This window comes from Eptatretus burgeri, chromosome 18 (genome assembly GCF_056783735.1).
Source record: "Eptatretus burgeri isolate ZD-2024b chromosome 18, Ebu_testis_v1, whole genome shotgun sequence".
NCBI classification, from domain to species: domain Eukaryota; kingdom Metazoa; phylum Chordata; class Myxini; order Myxiniformes; family Myxinidae; genus Eptatretus; species Eptatretus burgeri.
The window spans coordinates 32,978,511-32,999,015 of NC_140978.1; the positions used below are offsets into that span (position 1 = coordinate 32,978,511).

The 20,505-nt window shown below is 42.9% G+C and overlaps 1 protein-coding gene across 1 annotated transcript in view; it reads left to right on the top strand.

The window, feature by feature from the left end:
• Nucleotides 1–16,013, top strand: part of LOC147008846 (nicotinamide riboside kinase 1-like) — a 38,085-nt gene extending 22,072 nt beyond the window's left edge. Inside the window, exons 6-8 of the mRNA XM_085864473.1 lie at nucleotides 402–473; nucleotides 11,283–11,389; nucleotides 14,865–16,013. Of these exons, the coding sequence (XP_085720599.1) occupies nucleotides 402–473; nucleotides 11,283–11,389; nucleotides 14,865–14,974 (289 nt within the window). The 3' untranslated portion in view covers nucleotides 14,975–16,013. The remainder of the gene's footprint in view (nucleotides 1–401; nucleotides 474–11,282; nucleotides 11,390–14,864) is intronic.
• Nucleotides 16,014–20,505: the final 4,492 nt, after the last annotated feature.

Sequence of the window (20,505 nt, forward strand, 5' to 3'; positions counted from 1 at the left end):
CTTTGTTTGTTTGTGTTTTTGACTTTTATACACTCCTAAACTGCTGGATGGAAATATTTAAACTAGTGGTTGTACAAGGGGTGTGCACGAGGGGGTGAGCTTGGTATCAATTGAGAAAGACATAATTATGCATGTCGTTTTAAGATAAATTTATATATATATATATATATATATATATATATATATATATATATATATATATATATATATATATATATATATATATATATTCTTTTGTGCACAGATATAGAATTATTATGCATGATTTTTTTTCTTTCTTCTTCAATCCCAACTTGCACATTTAGATAAGATCATAAACTTACATGATAACTTTCAGTTGGAAAGAAAGTTTTTCAGTGTGTCGATAAGTTGAAACAAACTGCGTTTTCCCTTGTTTCTAGCCCGCTGGTCACAGTGTTTGACCGGCGATACTTCATTCAAGTGCCTTACGAAGAGAGCAAGAGAAGGAGAAGGTGATGGTCGAATTGAATTATTTGTTTCATTATTCAGAAGAAGAAAACGGTTTTTTTTTGTTTTGTTTTTTAATATCTGAGCGTGTAAACACAACCACCAGTTGTCATTCTATACAGGTAACATAAAATGTCATTGTTATATCCAGTGAATTCTGTTTGAGAATTTTTTTTTCTTTCATGTTAACAATGGAAAGAGAGCATTTGTTTGTGCACTTTCATTGGGGAAAAAAATATAATTTTCCTCAAATCTCTGCACCTAAAGTCGACCAGTAAGATCGACGAACAGCCCTTGGGTTGTGTATTTTGCCATTAAGATGACACAAAAACACGGGGAATATTTAATTGAAATTAAATTATAACCGGTAGGTGGGGAAAATGTGGAAACTGTATGTATGGGACTTTGCACTTTTAAACGAAATGAATCTTGATTACAATGTCCATGGATGCTCACTGACAAAGTACAGTGTCTTCAGAAAGTATTCACACCCCTCGACTTTTGTCACATTTTGTTGTGTTACAGCTTGAATTTAAAATGGTTTTAATTAAAAAAAAATTGTCATCGAAGTATACAAAATACCTCATAATGACAGAGTGAAAACATGTTTTGAGAAATTTTCACAAATTTTTTGAAAATGAAAAGCTGAAACGTCTTGCGTTAATAAGGCCTAAGTCACATTTGCTACGACGGCCGTGGGGTCTCCAAAATCTATGGCCACTAGCAATTATACGGCGGCCGCGGTATTTCCATGGTCACACAATGTAGCAGTCATGTATGTTTTTATTTTTCGGGGAGCAGCACGGCATATTTAGAAATTGTGGAGACCGAAAACGTGGGGTTGCCGCATGGTCTTTGATTTGATGTCGCACGGTGGCCTTAAGGGGGCCCTGCGGCGGCCATAGAATTTTCAAGGCAGACGCAAGGTAGCCTCAAGGTGCCCGCAAGGCGACCGCAGGGGGGCCCTAAGGCGAACGTGCGGCCAGACGGACGAGAATGAGTGGGATAATATATTTTTTTTTTACCAGTTTTTTTTTTCGGCTTGTCGAATTGCTACAGCGAACGTAGAAATGAAAAAAGTTATAACTCCACGTTATAATTCCACGGCGACCCCTATGGCCTGTAAAAGATAGCCATACGGCGTAGGGCCACTGCAGAAACTCTGCGGCCGCCGCACGTTTCTGTCAATTCAGAGGGCGTATGGCCACCGTATCCTCGCCGTAGAGCAAATGTGACTTCGGCCTAACTATTCAACCCCTTTGTTGTGACACTCCAAATTGATCTCAGGTGCATCCAATTTCCTTTGATCACCCTTGAGATGTCTCCACAACTTGATTGGAGTCCACTTATGGCCAATTCAATTAATTGGACATGATTTAGAAAGAAACACACCTTTCTATATAAGGTTCCACAGTTGACAGTGCATGTCAGAGCAGAAACTCCACCATCAAATCCAAGGAACTGTCCGTAGAATTGTCCGTAGAACCATGAAGTCCAAGGAACTTTCTGTAGTTAGAATTGCGAGAAGGCATAGATCCGGGGCAGGGTATAAAACAATTTTTAGAGTGTTGAAACTTTCCAAGAGCGCAGTGAGCTCCATCATTAGGAAATGGAAAGAATATGGAACTACCCAGACTCTTCATAGAGCTGGCCATCCCACCAAACTGAACAACTGGGCAAGAAGGACCTTGGTCAGGGAGGTGAACAAAAACCCAATGACCACTCTAACAGAACTACAGAGTTCCTTGACTGAGATGGGAGAACCTGCCAGAAGGACAACAATCTCTGCAGCACTTCACAAATCTAGTCTTTGTGGGAGAGTGGCTAGATGGTAGCCACTCCTGAGAAAAAGGCACATGACAGTACGCCTGGAGTTTGCAACAAGAGACATGGAAGACTGTGAGAGTATGAAGCAAAAGATTCTGTAATCTGATGAGATGAAAATTGAACTCTTTGGCCTGAATGCAAAGTGCTATGTCTGGCGGAAACCGATCACAGCTCATCACCCAATCTAACACCATCCCTACCGTGAAGCATGGTGGTGGCAGCATCATGCTATGGGGATGCTTTTCAATGGCAGGGACTGACAGACTTGGAAGGATAAAGGGAACAATGAATGGAGCCAAATACAGGAAAATATTTGAGGAGAACCTGCTTCAGAGTGCAAAAGACCTTTGACTGCGGTGAAGATTTACATTCCATCAGGACAATGACCCCAAGCATACAGCCAAAGCAACATTGGAATGGTTTCATAACAAGATGTGAAAGTCCCATTTGAGAATCTGCAGAAAGACTTAAATATTGCTCCTCACCGACGCTCCCCATCCAACTTGACAGAGCTTAAGCAAATCTGCAAGGAACAATGGGAGAAAATCCCCAAATCCACATGTTCAAAGCTGATACAGACATACCCAGGAAAATTCCCAGGTGTAATTGCTCCCAAAGGCGCTTCAACAAATTATTGATGCAAGCCATTTCAGCTTTTCATTTTAAATTAATATGAAAATTTTCTAAAAACGTGTTTTCACTTCGTCCTTCTGGGGTATTTGGTGTAGATCAGTTACAAAAAAAATTAAATTTAATCCATTTTAAATTCAGGCTTCAACACAACAAAATGTAACAAAAGTTGAGGGGTGTGGATACTTTCTGAAGGCTCTGTAAGTATATAGTTGAAGCAGTATGTACATTGGCATAAATGTGAAACGAAAAGTGTGGTTGAGCAATTGGTTCATGCCTGACGGTCTCTCCGTCTCTCCCAAACATCAGTTTATGATTGAAAAACAACTTCATTTCAATTGAATGTTATATTTTGAACACAAATCGGGAAACGAATCACAAAACAAACCAGCAGTTTAACAGTAATTTCTTTCTGAATTCGTCCGGATTGCACATACGCAGAGAAGAGTGAGATAATTTTTTTACTCCGTCTACCTGGCAGTCAAACAAAATAGAAAATCGTTCCAAACAGGATACTTACTGTTTTTAAGGATGTCGTAAAGGACACAAATAACAAGCATGAAGAACTATGTAACATGTCAGATAGGGTGGTGTAAAGAACACTGCATCAACGGCGGTAATCCTCCGGGATTATTTTTTTATACGACCTTTACAATCTTCATTTTATTTTAATTGAATTATATGCTTGAACATTGTAGAACCCAAATCCCCTTCTTGTCACTTTTTTGTATACATTGTCGAGGCTCGTATAAGAGCGAACACACAGAACATATAACAAAGGGAGCAGGAGACAAGAGGGGTGAGAGTCAAACACAAAACAGTGGGGAACAGACACAATATGGGATCTGTGAAAAGGAGAGGGATGGGTCGGGGTACACTGGGAAAACAAGATGGACATTACAGGGACTTTCAGGAAGGAAAGCAGGGGATTTGAAGGAGGTGGGTTTGGGGTGGATTAACGTGGGTAGAAAAGATCATAGTTTTGGATGGGGGAAGATAAGAGGTGGTGGTGAACAGCTGTTTGGAAGACCTGGAGGGAAGAGTGGTATTGAAGAGAGTGGAGGAGTTTGTTCCAAATGCGGGGAAAAAAAAGAGGAAAGAAAGAGTGCAGGTGAGCAGTGATTCTTGATTTAGGCAGTTTCACTAGAAGGGCGTTTTGGCGGACCTTGGGCGCCATGCGGACTTATAGGGGGGGGCTGAGAACAGAGTAGGGGGCAAGGCTGGAGAGGAGATGGAAGAAGACAGAACGACCACCGACCTGCCTGAGAGAGCGAGAGACCCAAAAAAAGCCTCATCGCGGCAGATACCAATGATCCGAAATGCCTTGGTTTCCACAGGGTAAACAAGATGGCCATTACAGGGACTTTCAGGAAGGAAAGCAGGGAATTTGAAGGAGGTGGGTTTGGGGTGGATTTGCGTGGGTAGAAAAGATCATAGTTTTGGATAGGGGAAGATAAGAGATGGTGGTGAACAGCTGTTTGGAAGACCTGGAGGGAAGAGTGGTATTGAAGAGAGTGGAGGAGTTTGTTCTAAATGTGGGAAAAAAGAGGAAAGAAAGAGTGAAGGTGAGCAGTGATTCTTGATTTAGGCAGTTCCACCAGAAGGGCGTTTTGGCGGACCTTGGGCGCCATGCGGACTTATAGGGGGGGCTGAGCACAGAGTAGGGGGGCAAGGCTGGAGAGGAGATGGAAGAAGACAGAACGACCACCGACCTGCCTGAGAGAGCGAGAGACCCAAAGACTCAGCCTCATCGCGGGAGATACCAATGATCCGAAATGCCTTGGTTTCCACAGGGTAAACAAGATGGACATTACAGGGACTTTCAGGAAGGAAAGCAGGGAATTTGAAGGAGGTGGGCTTGGGTGGATTATCGGGGGTAGAAAAGATCGAGGATTTGGATGGGGGAAGATAAGAGGTGGTGGTGAACACCTGTTTGGAAGACCTGGAGGGAAGAGTGGTATTGAAGAGAGTGGAGGAGTTTGTTCTAAATGCGGGAAAAAAGAGGAAAGAAAGAGTGAAGGTGAGCAGTGATTCTTGATTTTGGCAGTTTGACCAGAAGGGGTTTTTTGGCGGACCTTGAGCGCCATGTGGAAATATAGGGGGGGCGGAGCACAGAGCAGGGGGGCAAGGCCAGAGAGATGGAAGAAGGCAGAATGACCACCGACCTGCCTGAGAGAGTGAGAGACCTAAAGACTCAGCCTCATGGTGGGAGATACCAATGTTCTGAAATGCCTTGGTTTCCACAACGTAAAGCCGAGAAAGGTGAGAGGCGGGAGCACCAGCCCAGAGGGGAGAGCAGTACTCCATCAGGCTGCAGAAAAAGCTTTGTATGTAGTCAGGAGCTCAGGTGTGCCAAGGAAGGACTTTGCATGACGGAGGATGCCCAATCGGAGGCTGGCTTTGAAGGCCAGCTTGGAAATGTGGCTTTCCTAGGAAAGCATTCGGTTTTGGGGGTCTTAAAGGGTCTTCAACGGTTGAAGTGTTTTCAGCAGTCTAAAGGGTCGAAAAGTTCATTCCAATAGTACGTAATTAATAGACATACATGACTAATTACAGACGAATTAATAGATGTAATGAATTCAGGGTGCAACAGGGTTTCAAACAGTATGTAATTAACAGACACAAATCACACGGCTTCATGGATGGACTGACCTTATTTTTCGTTTTTAGTCAACCTGGTCTTCAGTCTGGTGAGCTTATGTAATCGAGCAGTGTCCGTTGGTGAGCGAGTAAGTCAGTCAGTCAGTCAGTCTGTAAACACTTCAGACATCGCTTGAGATGAAACTTGGCCACAAGCTTCATATCTGATGCCTAACGAAGGTGTATTGACCGCATCAGAATCTGCACTCATTGAGGGGGTCTACTGGGGGTTGGGGGGGGGTTGACCCCCCAAAATAGGTATTTGCTCTCTTCTCTGAAACTACACACGTAATTTCAATGAAACTTGACCACAACCTTCATCACCCATGATGTACGAAAGTTTGTTCATGCTATTTAAAAAATTTGGGTTGGAGGATATTTACCGGGTGGGAGGGTGGACGGGGGGGGGTGTTGCCCCCCAAAATAGGTATTTGCCATAACATTGGTTCATTGGTACATTTTGCTGATTCCGTCCATGTTGACTTTTTCCTCAGTGTCATCATTCTACTCGGTGAGCACCCAGGGGTATTACCCCTGTTTTTATTCATACATGACAAGGCCTAAAGTATGCGGACACCCCTTCTAATTGGTGGATTCGGCTATTTCAGCCACACCCATTGCTGACAGGTGTGTAAAATGAAGCACACAGCCATTCGATCTCCATAAATAAACATTGGCAGAAGAATGGGCCATACTGAAGAGCTCAGTGACTTTCAATGTGACACTATCATAGGATGCCACCTTTCCCACAAGTCAGTTCGTAAAATTTCTGCCCTGCTAGAGTTGCCCTTGTCAACTGTTAGTGCTGCTATTGTGAAGTGGAAATGTTTAGGAACAACAACAGCTCAGCCGTGAAGTGGTATGCCACACAAGCTCACAGAACAGGATCGACGAGTGCTGAGACACGTAGCGCAGAAAAATCGTCTGTCGTTGGATGCAACACTCACTACCGAGTTCCATACTGCCTCTGGAAGCAACGTCAGCACAAGCACTGTTTGTTGAGAGCTTCATGAAATGTGTTTCCATGTCCGAGCAGCCACACACAAGCCTAAGATCACCATGCGCAATGCCAAGCATCGGCTGGAGTGGTGTAAAACTCACCGCCATTGGACTCTGGAACAGTGGAAACGCGTTATCTGGAGTGATGAATTACGCTTCACCATCTGGCAGTCTGACGGATGAATATGGGTTTGGCAGATGCCAGGAGAACGATACCTGTTCGAATCTATCGTGCCAGTTGGAAAGTTTGTTGGAGGAGGAATAATGGTCTGGGGCTGTTTTTCATGGTTTGGGCGAGGCCCCTTAGATCAGTGAAGGTAAATCTTCGCTCTACAGCACACAATGACATTCTAGATGACTCTGTGCTTCCAACTTTGTGGCAATAGTTTGCGGAAGGTCCTTTCCTGTTTCAGCATGACAATGCCCCCGTACACAAAGCGAGGTCCATACAGAAATGGTTTGGCGAGACCGCTGTGGAAGAACTTGTCTGGCCTGCACAGAGCCCTGACCACAACCCCATCGAACACCTTTGGGATGAATTGGAACACCTACTGCGAGCCAGACCTCATCGCCAAACATCAGTGCTCGACCTCACTGATGCTCTTGTGGCTGAATGGAAGCAAATCCCAGGAGCAATGTTCCAACATATCGTGGAAAGCCTTCCCAGAAGAGTGGAGGCTGTTCTCGCAGCAAAGGAGAGACCAACTCCATATTAATACCCATGGTTTTGGAATGAGATGTTGGTCGAGCAGGTGTCCACATACTTTGAGCAATGTAGTGTATTTTCACCAATTTTATCCATTCTTCCCTCCATTGAGTCACTATTTTTATTCATTTGTTCATTCATTTCATTTTCCAAATCATCTTAATTCTATCCATTCGTTCACCCATTTCCCTTATTAATTTATGACACGGCCTGGATGGACATCACGCCCGCTTCCTGGTGAGATCTCTCAGGAATGGGGGAAGTTCCTCCCCTTGGCTCTTCAGTAACCCCCAAATCAGGCTCACTTCCTTCCTCCTTGCTGGTTCTTCGTGCCGCCAAGTCTTGCAAATCCACCAAATGTTAGCTTAAGCATTGTCTTCTTTGAAAGTGCACTACACAGGGTATGGTGTGTGATATTAATTAATTAGGAATAAGGTAAGGAATTGTACGTATAATAAACCCTTGTAATGTCCCACCGGGTGGAACCAGGTGGCATTGCATCTGCGCCAGGCAAAGGGGTGGAGTGTTTTTCTTGTATGGACGCCTCCATGGGCAGAGTATTGCCAAGAGAGTGAGGGGATGAGCCTGAATCGGGTGGCTTCGGTGCATTTTGGGAAGATCGTGAGTCTGAGGAGAGCCTTAGAAGGATTGTGGACTGTGAAGATAACAGTGCTGAGGAGAGCTCGTGAAGGAGATCATCCTGCATGCCTCCCTCTGCCCTGTGCCTGTTTCGTTGTGCCTGCAGTCTGTTTGTCATCCCAGGATGCTGCCGTGTGCTTTCGTCTCTCCTGTCGCACCTTCATCGCCTGCTCATCTCAGCATCACCTGCCCATCTCAGCATCGCCTGCTCATCTCAGCATCGCCTGCTCATCTCATCGCCAGCTCATCTCAGCATCGCCTGCTCATCTCATCTCCTGCTCATCTCAGCATCGCCTGCTCATCTCAGCATCACCTGCTCATCTCAGCATCGCCTGCTCATCTCAGCATCACCAGCTCATCTCAGCATCGCCAGCTCATCTCAGCATCGCCTGCTCATCTCATCTCCTGCTCATCTCAGCATCGCCTGCTCATCTCATCTCCTGCTCATCTCATCTCCTGCTCATCTCAGTATCGCCTGCTCATCTCATCTCCTGCTCATCTCAGCATCGCCTGGTCATCTCAGCTCATCTCAGCATTGCCTGCTCATCTCATCTCCTGCACATCTCAGCATCGCCTGCTCATCTCATCTCCTGCTCATCTCAGCATCGCCTGCTCATCTCATCTCCTGCTCATCTCAGCATCGCCTGCTCATCTCAGCATCGCCTGCTCATCTCAGCATCGCCTGCTCATCTCAGCATCGCCTGCTCATCTCATCTCCTGCTCATCTCAGCATCGCCTGCTCATCTCATCTCCTGCTCTTCTCAGCATCGCCTGCTCATCTCAGCATCACCTACTCATCTCAGCATCGCCTGCTCACCTCAGCATCGCCTGCTCACCTCAGCATCGCCTACTCTTCCACCAACAGCTGAGGCCACCCAGTTCTTGTTCCCTTTCCCTATTTGTGATTGAGGGGCTTTAGATTTCTTTAACCTCACTGTATGTAATTAATTATTTATTAATTGCATTCCCTTCCTTCCCTCCCAACCCACCATCTATTTCCTTTGTCAGGTCAATTTCCCCCTGGTTTAGTTCGGTAAATAAAGCCATTGGTTTTACAAGAGCGAAGTTTTTCGTGCCTCTCCTCGGTTCTCACGCACGCAAACACACCATTAATCAAATGCAGTTTGAGGGAGTTAAAGCCAACTCCGTCTATCTGTTCAGTGTCGGACATGACAACACACACACATGTGTGTATATATATATATATATATATATATATATATATATATATATATATATATATATATATATATATATATATATATATATAAATATATATATATATATATATATATATATATATATATATATATATATATATATATATATATACATATATATATATATGTATATATATATCTTATCCAGGAAACCTTTACAGTTTATATTTATGCAGAATAACCCACCATCAACCCTCTTTTGGTGAAACTCCAAAATCCAGGCTCACTGCTCACCTCCACTCATTTGTCCCTCTTCCCTCGCCCACCCCACCCACTCTTCCCCCCACCTGTGCAACCAACCTTCAACTCTGCTATTGGTCCCCCCCCCACCCTTTCTCTCTCTACTGTTCCTTTTGTTCTGTTGTCTCCTGATCCATCAGTGTTCTATCTCTCTTCCATGAGCCTTGACTGTGTAATCAATTTTTTTTTTAATGTTGCTCACTGTGGAACCCTGAATTCATTCCCACATGGAGACATTTATCACAATATTTATTTAACCTAAGATTCACTCAACCATAAGTTGACTCAGCTGTCGGTAGTCAAGTCTATTCCTTGTTTGTACTTTAGTGATTATCAAACGGGGGGATATTGTCGGATCCATCTCTCTGTCTGTCCGTCTGTCCATCACACTATCTAATCCAAAAACAGTAGGACAGAAATTCACCAAACTTGAGTTATGATTACCACAAAGCAAGAGGATGCAAAATCAGTATCACTTTTTGCCCCCACCCTCTGGGGTGGCGTTAAAATGTCAAATACCAAAAAATTCAATTAGGGGCACATTTGAATTTTTTTAAAATGAAACTTTGTGTGTGCAATCAATATTGGGGGCCACATGAAATATGTAACGATTTTTAGGATTTGAACCCCGGTTCATGCAAGGGGTGGGGACTTTGGGGCAAAGGGGTCAAAACGGGGTAAAAAATATAATCCAAAGTCTGATAAACTTGGTCATTCCTGGTGGAAGTTTTTTTTTGCCATGTTTAGGTCATCTCTTCGAGCATGACCTAATAATATGGGTGTAGATGTCCTTCGATCTGTCCGTCCGTCCGTCCGTCCGTTGTGAAAATGACGATTTTAAAATTCTATCTCCGCCATTTCTCAAGCGATCTTGAATTTGATTGTGGCATATGAATCTACGGGACAATATCTAAATTTTGATCAGGCTGGATTTTCGATATTCGCTTTTGTTTTCGTGTCACGTGACTTCAAAGTTGGAAAAAATGCGAAAATGACGATTTTCAAAATCTATCTCCTCATACATTTTTCAAGCGATCTTGAATTTGATTGAGGTATATGAATCTATGGGACAATATCTAAATTTGATCAGGCTGGATTTTCGATATTCGCTTTCGTTTTTGTGTCACGTGACTTCAAAGTTGGCGAAAATGACGATTTTCAAAATCTATCTCCTCCTACATTTCTCAAGCAATCTTGAATTTTATTGTGGCATATGAATCTATGGGACAATATCTAAATTTAGTTCGGCCGGATTTACGATATTCGCTTTCGTTTTCATGTCACATGACTTCAAAGTTGGCAAAAAATGCGAAAATGACGATTTCATGCGAAAATGACGATTTTCAAAATCTATCTCTTCCTTCATTTCTCAAGCGATCTTGAATTTGATTGTGGCATATGAATCTATGGGACAATATCTAAATTTTTTTGGGCCAGATTTACGATATTCGCTTTCGTTTTCATGTCACATGACTTCAAAGTAGGAAAAAAATGCGAAAATGACGATTTCATGCGAAAATGACGATTTTCAAAATCTATCTCCTCATACATTTCTCAAGTGATCTTGAATTTGATTGTGGCATATAAATCTATGGGACAATATCTAAATTTGTCAGGCCGGATTTTCGATATTCGCTTTCGCGTCACGTGACTTCAAACTTTGCAAAAACTGCCCTACCTTCAGGAGGCTATATATTTTCTCGCAGAGATGACCGTCACTCCCGCACGGGGGTAATTTTTAAACTTTTCTTTAGGTGGGAAGCATGATGATTTGCGATGGCACACCATCGACTTCGCTCGAGTATAGTTATATAATGCTAATCTCATGGATGTCATAACACATCACTGATACAATATTGTACACTATATTCGGGTAGAATGTCCCACATTGTCTGCCTCTTCTTCTCCCATAGCACGAGGTGTTATGATCCCCCAGATCCATATGGTTACTTTGATGGTCACGTGTGGCCAATGTACAAACTCAATCGGAGACAGATGGAAGAGAAACAAGTGGATGTGGGTAAGTCAGCAACTCCGAAAGATGTGCCATCTAAACTGCGTTGTTCATCCCCAGAATGTTCATTCTTTACCTGTATTTTTGTTCTGGAAACGGAAAAACACCTTTTTATTTTCATTATCTATTTCCAATCTAAACGATGAGGGAAATATACAATTGTTCTGTCATGTAGTTATGATCATTTTATTCACTCTTTTACTCCCTTGATTACTTTCCAATATAAAGAACATACATTTAGAACTCAACCTTAAGTTATTGAGAACCACATGGAGTGTTTTAATAATAATAATAATAATAATAATAATACCATTCCTTTAATGCTATAATATAAAGGCACATAGGGCTGCCAAAGCAGTTTCATTGGCAAAGACTACATTCCTGGATGGGTCACCACTCTGACACAGGTTACCCTGAATGGTTATTACCCCAGTACACTTGTCATCATTTCACCAACCTCAGAAGGATGATAATGCTGAGTCAACCCACCTGGTGTGAATTCAATGGAAAACAAGGTCTTGAACTCGAGACTCTAAGATCTTAAGTCAGCCACCCTAACCGTTAAGCCAACACCAGGCTTTGTTTATGGGTAATGACATTATTTCTGTTCAAAACTAGAACGGCACTCGGTGGAGCGCATACCTCTGCCAGGTGGAACAGTTTACGTTTTGTATCCCACTGATGGGCTGGATCCGAGCCAAAGTCCAATGCGCTTGTTCTCGTCACCTATTCATCTCATCCACCTTGTTTTGTCATAACTCGTCCACAACTGTTTGACATATAGTGATATATTTAGTTTTAGGTCCTTTCTATCAATTTTAGAAATTAGGCCTCTGTTGACTTTTTGACCTTAAAATTAATTTGTAGTTGAATTCTGCTTCCTGACATGAAAATGCTCTTCAAATTTCAAGTCAATCAGATGAAAATTGAGGATTTTAGAAAATTTGCCCCAAATTGGCTTGTGTTGACATTTTCGTGTATATTTACTTGAAAATTAATAGGTGGTTGAATTCAGTGACCTGATGTGCAAATGCTCTTCAAATTTCAAGTTAATTGGATTAAAATTGAGGATTTTAGAAATTTGTCCTATGTTGACCTTTTTCCCTATGTTTACCTCAAAATTAATAGGTCTTTGAAATCGGTGAGCAGATGTGCAAATGCTCTTTAAATTTCAAGTCAATCGGATGAAAATTGAGGATTTCAGAAAATTTGGCCCAATTTGGCTTATGTTGACATTTTGGTGTATATGTACTTCAAAATTAATAGGTGGTTGAATTCAGTGACCTGATGTGCAAATGCTCTTCAAATTTCAAGTTAATGGGATTAAAATTGAGGATTTTAGAAATTTGGCCTATGTTGACCTTTTGGTCCATGTTGACCTTTTGCCCTATGTTTACCTCAAAATTAATAGGTCGTTGAAATCGGTGAGTAGATGTGCAAATGCTCTTCAAATTTCAAGTCAATCGGACGAAAATTGAGGATTTCAGAAAATTTGGCCCAATTTGGCCTTTTGGCCTATGTTGATCTCAAAATTAATAGGTGGTTGAACTCAGTGACCTCGTATGATAATGGTGTTCAAATTTCAAGTCAATCAGATGAAAATTGATAATTTGAGAAACAATTCTGGCCTATTTTGGGTTGACCTTATGGCCTATTTTGACCTTTTGACCTATGATAACCTCAAAAGTCATAGGTGGTTGAATTCACTGACCTGATATGCAAATCCTGTTCTAATTTCAAGTCAATCGGATGAAATTTGAAGATTTTAGAAAATTTGGCTCAAATGTGGACCTTTTCGGTCGACCAAATTAAAAAAAAAAAAACATCAATGCGGGACCATCGTAGGGTCGTTGCCATTAATCTCTGAACATTTCAGAACAATCGGTTGAGCTGTTTGGGTTAGAGGCGAGCGGATAACCAAACACAAACAAACGGAGGCGATCAACATACTTGTCAAATACAAAAATTAAAAATAGCCAAGTAACAAGAAGTTGTCAGGTGGTATGACGAAAATAATGCAAATGATGTCACTGTCACATTGACCTTTGAACATGGTGGCAATTTGATACCTGTATCTTGAAGCGTTTGAGTTATTGTCTTTTTTGTCCCAAAAATAAACCTCAACAAGCCGGAAGGCGACATGGGTGGGTCGCTATATAATTGCATCCTAGTCATACAGTTTTTGACGGATCGGGCTAAAATTATTTGACAAAGAGGTTGGTTATAGTGCGCATAAAAGCCTGGAAGCCGATTTTTGATTTTCGTAGAAAATATATTTTTCGGATTTTAAAAAAAAATTCAGTCCCGTTGCTAGGCAACTGTGGCGTCCATAGCAACGGTGCTCAAAAACATACAACTAGATCCTGGTATGAACCTACCAGTCAAGTTTCATCAAAATCGGTTGACTCCTCTGGCCTCCAAAGCTGTCCATTACATACAAACAAACAGACAGACGGGAAACCTGAGAATAAGGGTCGTCTCGCGACCACCCAATATATGTATATACACATGTATATGGGAGAGTCCTGGCACACATCCCCGTACATGTACAGCGTCGTATTGAGTGGGACGACGAATCCAGGCAGGATCCCTCCTTAATGTAAGTAATGGGGATAGATGATCACGTGACGAGACTCGTTTTCAGGTGTAAATAAATAATTGAGTGTAAATAAATTTCAGGTGTAAATAACCAGACATACAGATAGACGGAAAACCTGAGGGTAGTCTAGCGACCACCCAACATAGGCGACTTTGTTGCCATGAAAACGACATTATACATCAATGGATTGCCACCATTTTGGAAGCAAGCCATCTGTCATCCAGCCCCTCCAGGAATCTTGCATTTTATAAACGATCGGATTCTCAAATCTGCTCGGAATATGTATGTGATGTTTTCCAACTCATTTGTGTCAAGTTTGATGTCACATAGCAGTGCAAACAGTTTTGGTCGTATCTGTTTTATGCAAATGACATCACTGTCACCTTGACCTTTGACATATATAGTCAAAAAACATTGACAGCCTCACTTTTGTCTTTTGGAATCCTCTTGTAAAGTTTGACGAAGATAGCTGATATCGTTCGCGAGTTATCACACTCACAGCCAAACAAACAAACGAGAGACTGACATGTGATGAAAATTTTCAACTTTCGGCATAAACAAACAAACTAACTAACCTAACCGATCATCATACTTAGCAAAAAAAATTTGTGCCAAGTAACAAACTTACAAACGGACCCAAATACAGTACCCTATGGCAAGGGTATTAAGAGGTTGAGTGGCAGGAATGAAAGAGGGAGAATGAATGAATCAATAGGTGGGCCAGTGAGAGTAGAGGATCGAGTGGGAGAAGGCAAGTTTGAAAGATTGAATGTAAGAGCATGAGATAACAGACACTGGGAGTTGATGCAGACTCGAGAACGGAAGGACATTTTGGGTATAAAGAAAGGTATTCTGATGCATTTCCATGCCCTTTGCACCCAGTGTATCTCGATGGAACCCAGCCAAGGGAAGATCTATTTGACCACGTCTCCAAAGACATCAAGGAACTTCTTGTGAATTGCAACAATGAATCTTGTTCAAGGAAACACTAAGTCGGCTAAAAATCATACTTGCTGAACGATATCAGTAAGAGGTTTGGGAGAGTAATGAAACTGAGATGTTTTTTTGTTTTTTCTCCACTCATTATCATGAAAATTCAATAAGATTTTTCATTCTCAATCTTTTATTCACTTTATAATGGGGTGTCACTTACTTGTACCAAATGGCAGGGGAAATCTGGCCTAATCTTGCACTGTTCTTCCTTCAGAGCAGGTGCATGTTCAGTTGTAGCTTGTGCTTCGTTTACTGACCCTTAGGCCTAATTCCAAGACACCCCAGAGTGGTTTGATGGGGTTTAAACCGGGACTCTGTGATGAATTAATGCACGTTTTCAAGGTTTGTTTATTTTCTCTCAAAGCAATATTCTTCAAACACACACTCAAACATATCAACCAGTGTAACCTGGTGTCGACAAGCCTTCAAGACCTACAGTCCAGGCAGAAATTTGGAATTTATTCAGGGTGCAGGCGACAACTCACCTACTCATCCTGAAGGACACCGTGGAGGATCTCTATCGTCCACCAAGTAATACTCGCAGTTTAGACGCCCAATTTAAACTCCATACATCAATGTGTGCACCGTGGGACTGCACACACGTTGATGTAGCACCCTGTCTGCAGAATCAGGTGTGAAAAACAGCCGATATTTAACCCTTGCAGCTAGACACTCAAAATCAAATTCACCTGCTGCAAGGTGGCTCAGGTTGTAACTTACTTTTTGTAATTGATTTTGATTATGACCTTTGGCAGCTAATTTTATATTATGGATGACATACAGGGTATGACTTGTGATCTGCTCTGAAAGCTTGTCCCATTATTTACGTGTCTGTTTGGTGGTGTGTTGGTGCAGTGCAATGTTAACGCTTGACCGCCTCTGATTCGATGATGATTTTATATACCTGTGAAAGCAGAGAAGGGAGGGTTAAAAGGAGAACAGCCAGTCAAAAGTTGCAAACTTGTATACCCTGCCCGATCAGAGTTTTTAGTTTCCCTGTTTGCTTCGATTTCAGAATAAACTCAAATTTGAAGTTCACCCGCCTGCTGGTTTTTTGGATAAATCTGGTAAAGAACCTAAGGATATTGTGACAAATCTTGAGGCAATCTGGAGGTTAAAGCCTTTTTCACCTCCTGAATAACATGGCATGGAGCAGTGTCCTCCAAGGGACAACTTTGCCACAAGGACAGTTGGTGACGTCAAATTCATATTGTCTGTATCTGTCAAATCCTTTACTCTCCTGTGTCAAATCCTTTAGTTATCTTAGCCGTGCCAATTACCTGCAGATTGTGGAAGATGCAAGTACAGAGGATCCAAAAAACAAGGTTTCACAAAAGGGGTTCAGCGAATGTATTTTGCCAGATGCCGGTCGCACCGTATCAACACGACCACAGCAGTCGATCACTTTGGATTCTTACTCACCTGATCACATGTCTAAAAGCCACAATTCCATGCAAATTAGAAGTCTGAATCCACCGAGCGTCATGCCAATGAGGTGCCGCATGTCGTATGCAAATGAGGCCGAGCGAGCTTGACGTGCGATGTGATCTGGGTGTATGGTGTTGACTCACCATAGCTAATTTAGTCCAGCAGCCATTTCTCATATGAGGCCAAATAAGGGAATTCATTCAACACCCCCTACAGAAAAGGTTTGACTTGACAGTGTGGTAGAATAGACCCTATAGAACACCTCCAGGTAGTATGTGGTTTCAAATTGTGGTTTCATTAAAATTCTACAGGCCATTATACATATCAAGGGTACTTACCAAAAGGGTCACTGTGGGCTAGCAAAATTTAGGGGGAGGGGTAACGTAAACGTGAATATCTTTGTCTCGACTCAACCAATTTTCAATATCGAGTTATCATTGGCTTCCTATTATAATTCTCTATCAGAGTATGTACAGTTACTTGAAAATGGCCTTTGCCATGGCATCACCAAAGCTAAAATCTTATATATTATTTCCGAGTTTGTGGTTTCGTGTCGCGCTATCTTCGACTTTGTTCTGCGCTCGAGTAACGTGATATTCGGCTTACATTATCTCAAAGACCATATGAGGTGCATGGTACAAAAAAAGTAAATAAAATGGTTCTGAAACAGTGAAATCGTGCCAAAAACGGTTACTGCATTTGGCTTTGTGTCCTTTGGTCTTACGTAACCGAGATATAAAAAGAGGGTTATGTAATGGTACACGACTGATTGTTAGGAATCTCCACACCCATGTTCAAGATGCCGAGATCCTAACTGGGGCAAACAAAGGTGACTATGTGTTGATACCACGAATCAAACTGGCCCCATCAGATGTGAACTTGCCATTCATTCTTGAAAGAACACAATTTCCAGTAAGAGTCAGCTACTGCATGACGATAAACAAAGCGCAAGGCCAAACCTTTGATAAAGTTGGGTTATATCTTCCACAGCTGGTGTTCAGCCACAGTCAGCTATATGTTGCCTTCTCACGATCACGTCGGTTTTCAGACATTATGGTGCAAATTATACCAACCACAAAACAAGGGTTCCACAATGACAATGCTATAACCCAAAACATTGTGTATCAAGAAGTACTTTGAACATTGTATTCCACTTACTGCATTAAACTAAAATTACTACTGATACTCTGCATCAGTTCCTTTCTCAAACACACCCACCCCAACATGTCGCGCAGAGCGTGGGTTATGCTAGTATCACACTAATTCAAACTAATATCACAACATTCTGAGCAAGCATCAAAACACGTCTTTCATCTGATGAGTTGCTACATTCTGGTGCTGAAAACTCATCTTCATCTTCCTTTTCTGGTTTGGCAATAACCCAGCGTAGTAGCCAGTAAAGACTCTCTGGTATCACAGATTTGGATTTTGTCAGGGTTAGATCCATGATATTAGGTGGTCGGACTAATATGCCTTGGCATTCATTGATCTCCGACTTGATGAGTTTCGCAGTGTGGTACATCAGACTCACCCAGTCGCGATCATCCATTGCTGGTGTGGGCTGTTTTCTTGGTACACCCGTGGCTGTTACCGTGTAACACTGATAGGCAGAGTTCATGACATCTTGAAGGGATATGGAGCTTGAGTACAAAAGCTCGGACTTACTAAGATTATATGGCTTATGGAAGACAATGTCATCTCCAAAGTGTTTCTTTAGTCGAAGTTTGAGTCACTGGGTAGTGTAGCTGTCGACTGCCACTCCCTGTCCATGCAGAAAATGATTTTATCTGTCCAGAAGAATTGTCATATCAAAGTCCTTCCCATCATTCAGGCCAGCAGAGATATCTTCAGCCAGTTGCTTGAATGCCGTATCATAACAAGTTTCTTGTCTCCCTTCATGGAAGCCAGCATACTGCAGATTAGCTTTGCTGATGTATGAGGCATGGCAAGCTCTGTGGTATCTATCTTCTGCTGCCACTAAATCGTTACTGACAGCACCAGTAGTCCGTAACATGTCCTCATCGCCCTTTGCGGTCGCTGCTTGCACAATAGTTTCACAGGCTTGGAAAGTTATGACCATGGTCATCTCCTTTACCCTACGGACATACGGACGGAAAATCGAAAACATAATGCCGCCGACAACTTGATCAGTGGAGGAATCTTTTCTTTTTTTTCCAAAGGCTCTTCTGGCTAAACAGTTGCACAGGCTCTGTTTTTTAGGCATGAGCTTAGCAGAGCAAGAGCCCCCCTACATTTCCATAGGATTTGACTGCAGCCAATACGAGGAAGAGAATTTAATTTTCAATTTTATAAACCAGTCCACCCTCTCCAGGACAAAAATGACAAGTTGTATATACACCCTTTCCCTATTCAGCAACATCCCTGTGTACCTTGCAATCAAAGTGACAAGAGACCGCTTGGAACAGTCAGACATATGGAAAACGAGGTGTGGAGATAGCAACTTGACTTGGGACTACGTCACAAATTTACTCACAACTTGCCTCCACAGCACAAACTTTCTACACAATGCAGAACACGATCAACAGATTTTTTTGCATGGCAATGGGATGACGAGGCCTTCGTAAACTTGATCATGGAGGATTTTGAAAGCAAACTTTTCATGAAAAATGACTTTTGGTGGCCACGTTTCTGGGTCACATTATGAATGTTGATGACACGTTTGCGATTGCAGACCAGGACCACGTTGACCTTTTTCTCGAACAGCTATGCCAGGTTCTTTCCAGCATTAAATTTACGATGGAAATTGAACAACTAAACAAGTTACCTTTCCCAGATGTGGAGGTACGACACACACAGATGGTGCTTTCATAACATCAGTAAAAAGGAAGCCCACACACACAACTAAACTTCTGGACTTCAACTCGTGTCACTCCATCATACATAAGCGCAGTGTTGCCCACAACCTGAATTCCGGAGCTTCCCATCTATACCATGATGCATCCAGGCCGTACTGGCCACACGTGATGGCCCAATGCCCTATTAAGTAACTTTACAATGTTGTTACCATTTGTTTGTCCACTTCGTGTGTGTGTGTGTGTGTGTGTGTGTGTGTGTGTGTGTGTGTGTGTGTGTGTGTGTGTGTGTGTGTGTGTGTGTGTGTGTGTGTGTGTGTTCGTGTATATATTGTTACGGCGGTGGAAATTTGCAATACACCAGAAAGGTCCTCAGGTTAGATATATCGATAAGTTCATGTGTAGTTAGTCCACTCCTGTTGTTTAGGGGGAATATGTGTGATTCATCCGGGCTGCGACGCTTTGAGTTAGCCATTTTTCTTTCTCTATCGTTATTTTGGACCATTAAGCCGCCAACAACTCAAACACCACCACCTTCGCCTCTTTACCTCCACAACTCCATCCCGCAAACATCGCTTCACCGCCATTCCCAAACGACACCCGCCAACCGCCAAACCACCACAGCAAACCCCCCACCACCTTCGCCTTTCTCCTTCCACAACCATCAACCACACCACCAGTCAACACAGAACGTCGTGCTGTCCAGGGCCCGTTCGGTGATTCTTGCCGAACGCATCAAGCCACGAGTGCACATGGATTCTTTCGGGAGAGGAGAAGGGGATCAGGAAGGCTTCACGCCCCTTTTCTTCCATCCAATGACTGAGCATCGGGTGGCATGGCCCCGCCTCCGAACCCGCTGTGAATGCGTTCCTTTTAGGAGGGGAAGTCGGATCAGGGGAGGCTCACGCCCCTCTTTCTCCGTCCAATGGGCGAATGTTGGGTGGCGTGGCCCCGCCTCCAAGCGCGTTTTGATCCGTGAATCTGAATACAAGCTCCTCCCCCGGTCTATAAAGACGCGAGCACAACGCAGCTCGTGTGTGTGCAGAAAGGGGTGCAGAAAGTGGCGCAGAAATTGGCGCCAGTCAGAAGTCCTGGAGTCTGAATCGTGTGTTTGCGGGGATCGGACGGTGAAGGGGACGGAGCTCGGAGTTGAGGTCGAGGGACGAGTCGCGGCGCGAAGCAGGGACACAGAAGAGGACTTCAGGGGAGAGAGTTCGCCGGAGTCGGTGCGGTCCCGAAACCCCGCTAACGGGACGGAGCGTCTGCCATTCCCCTCTCCCGACCCCGAG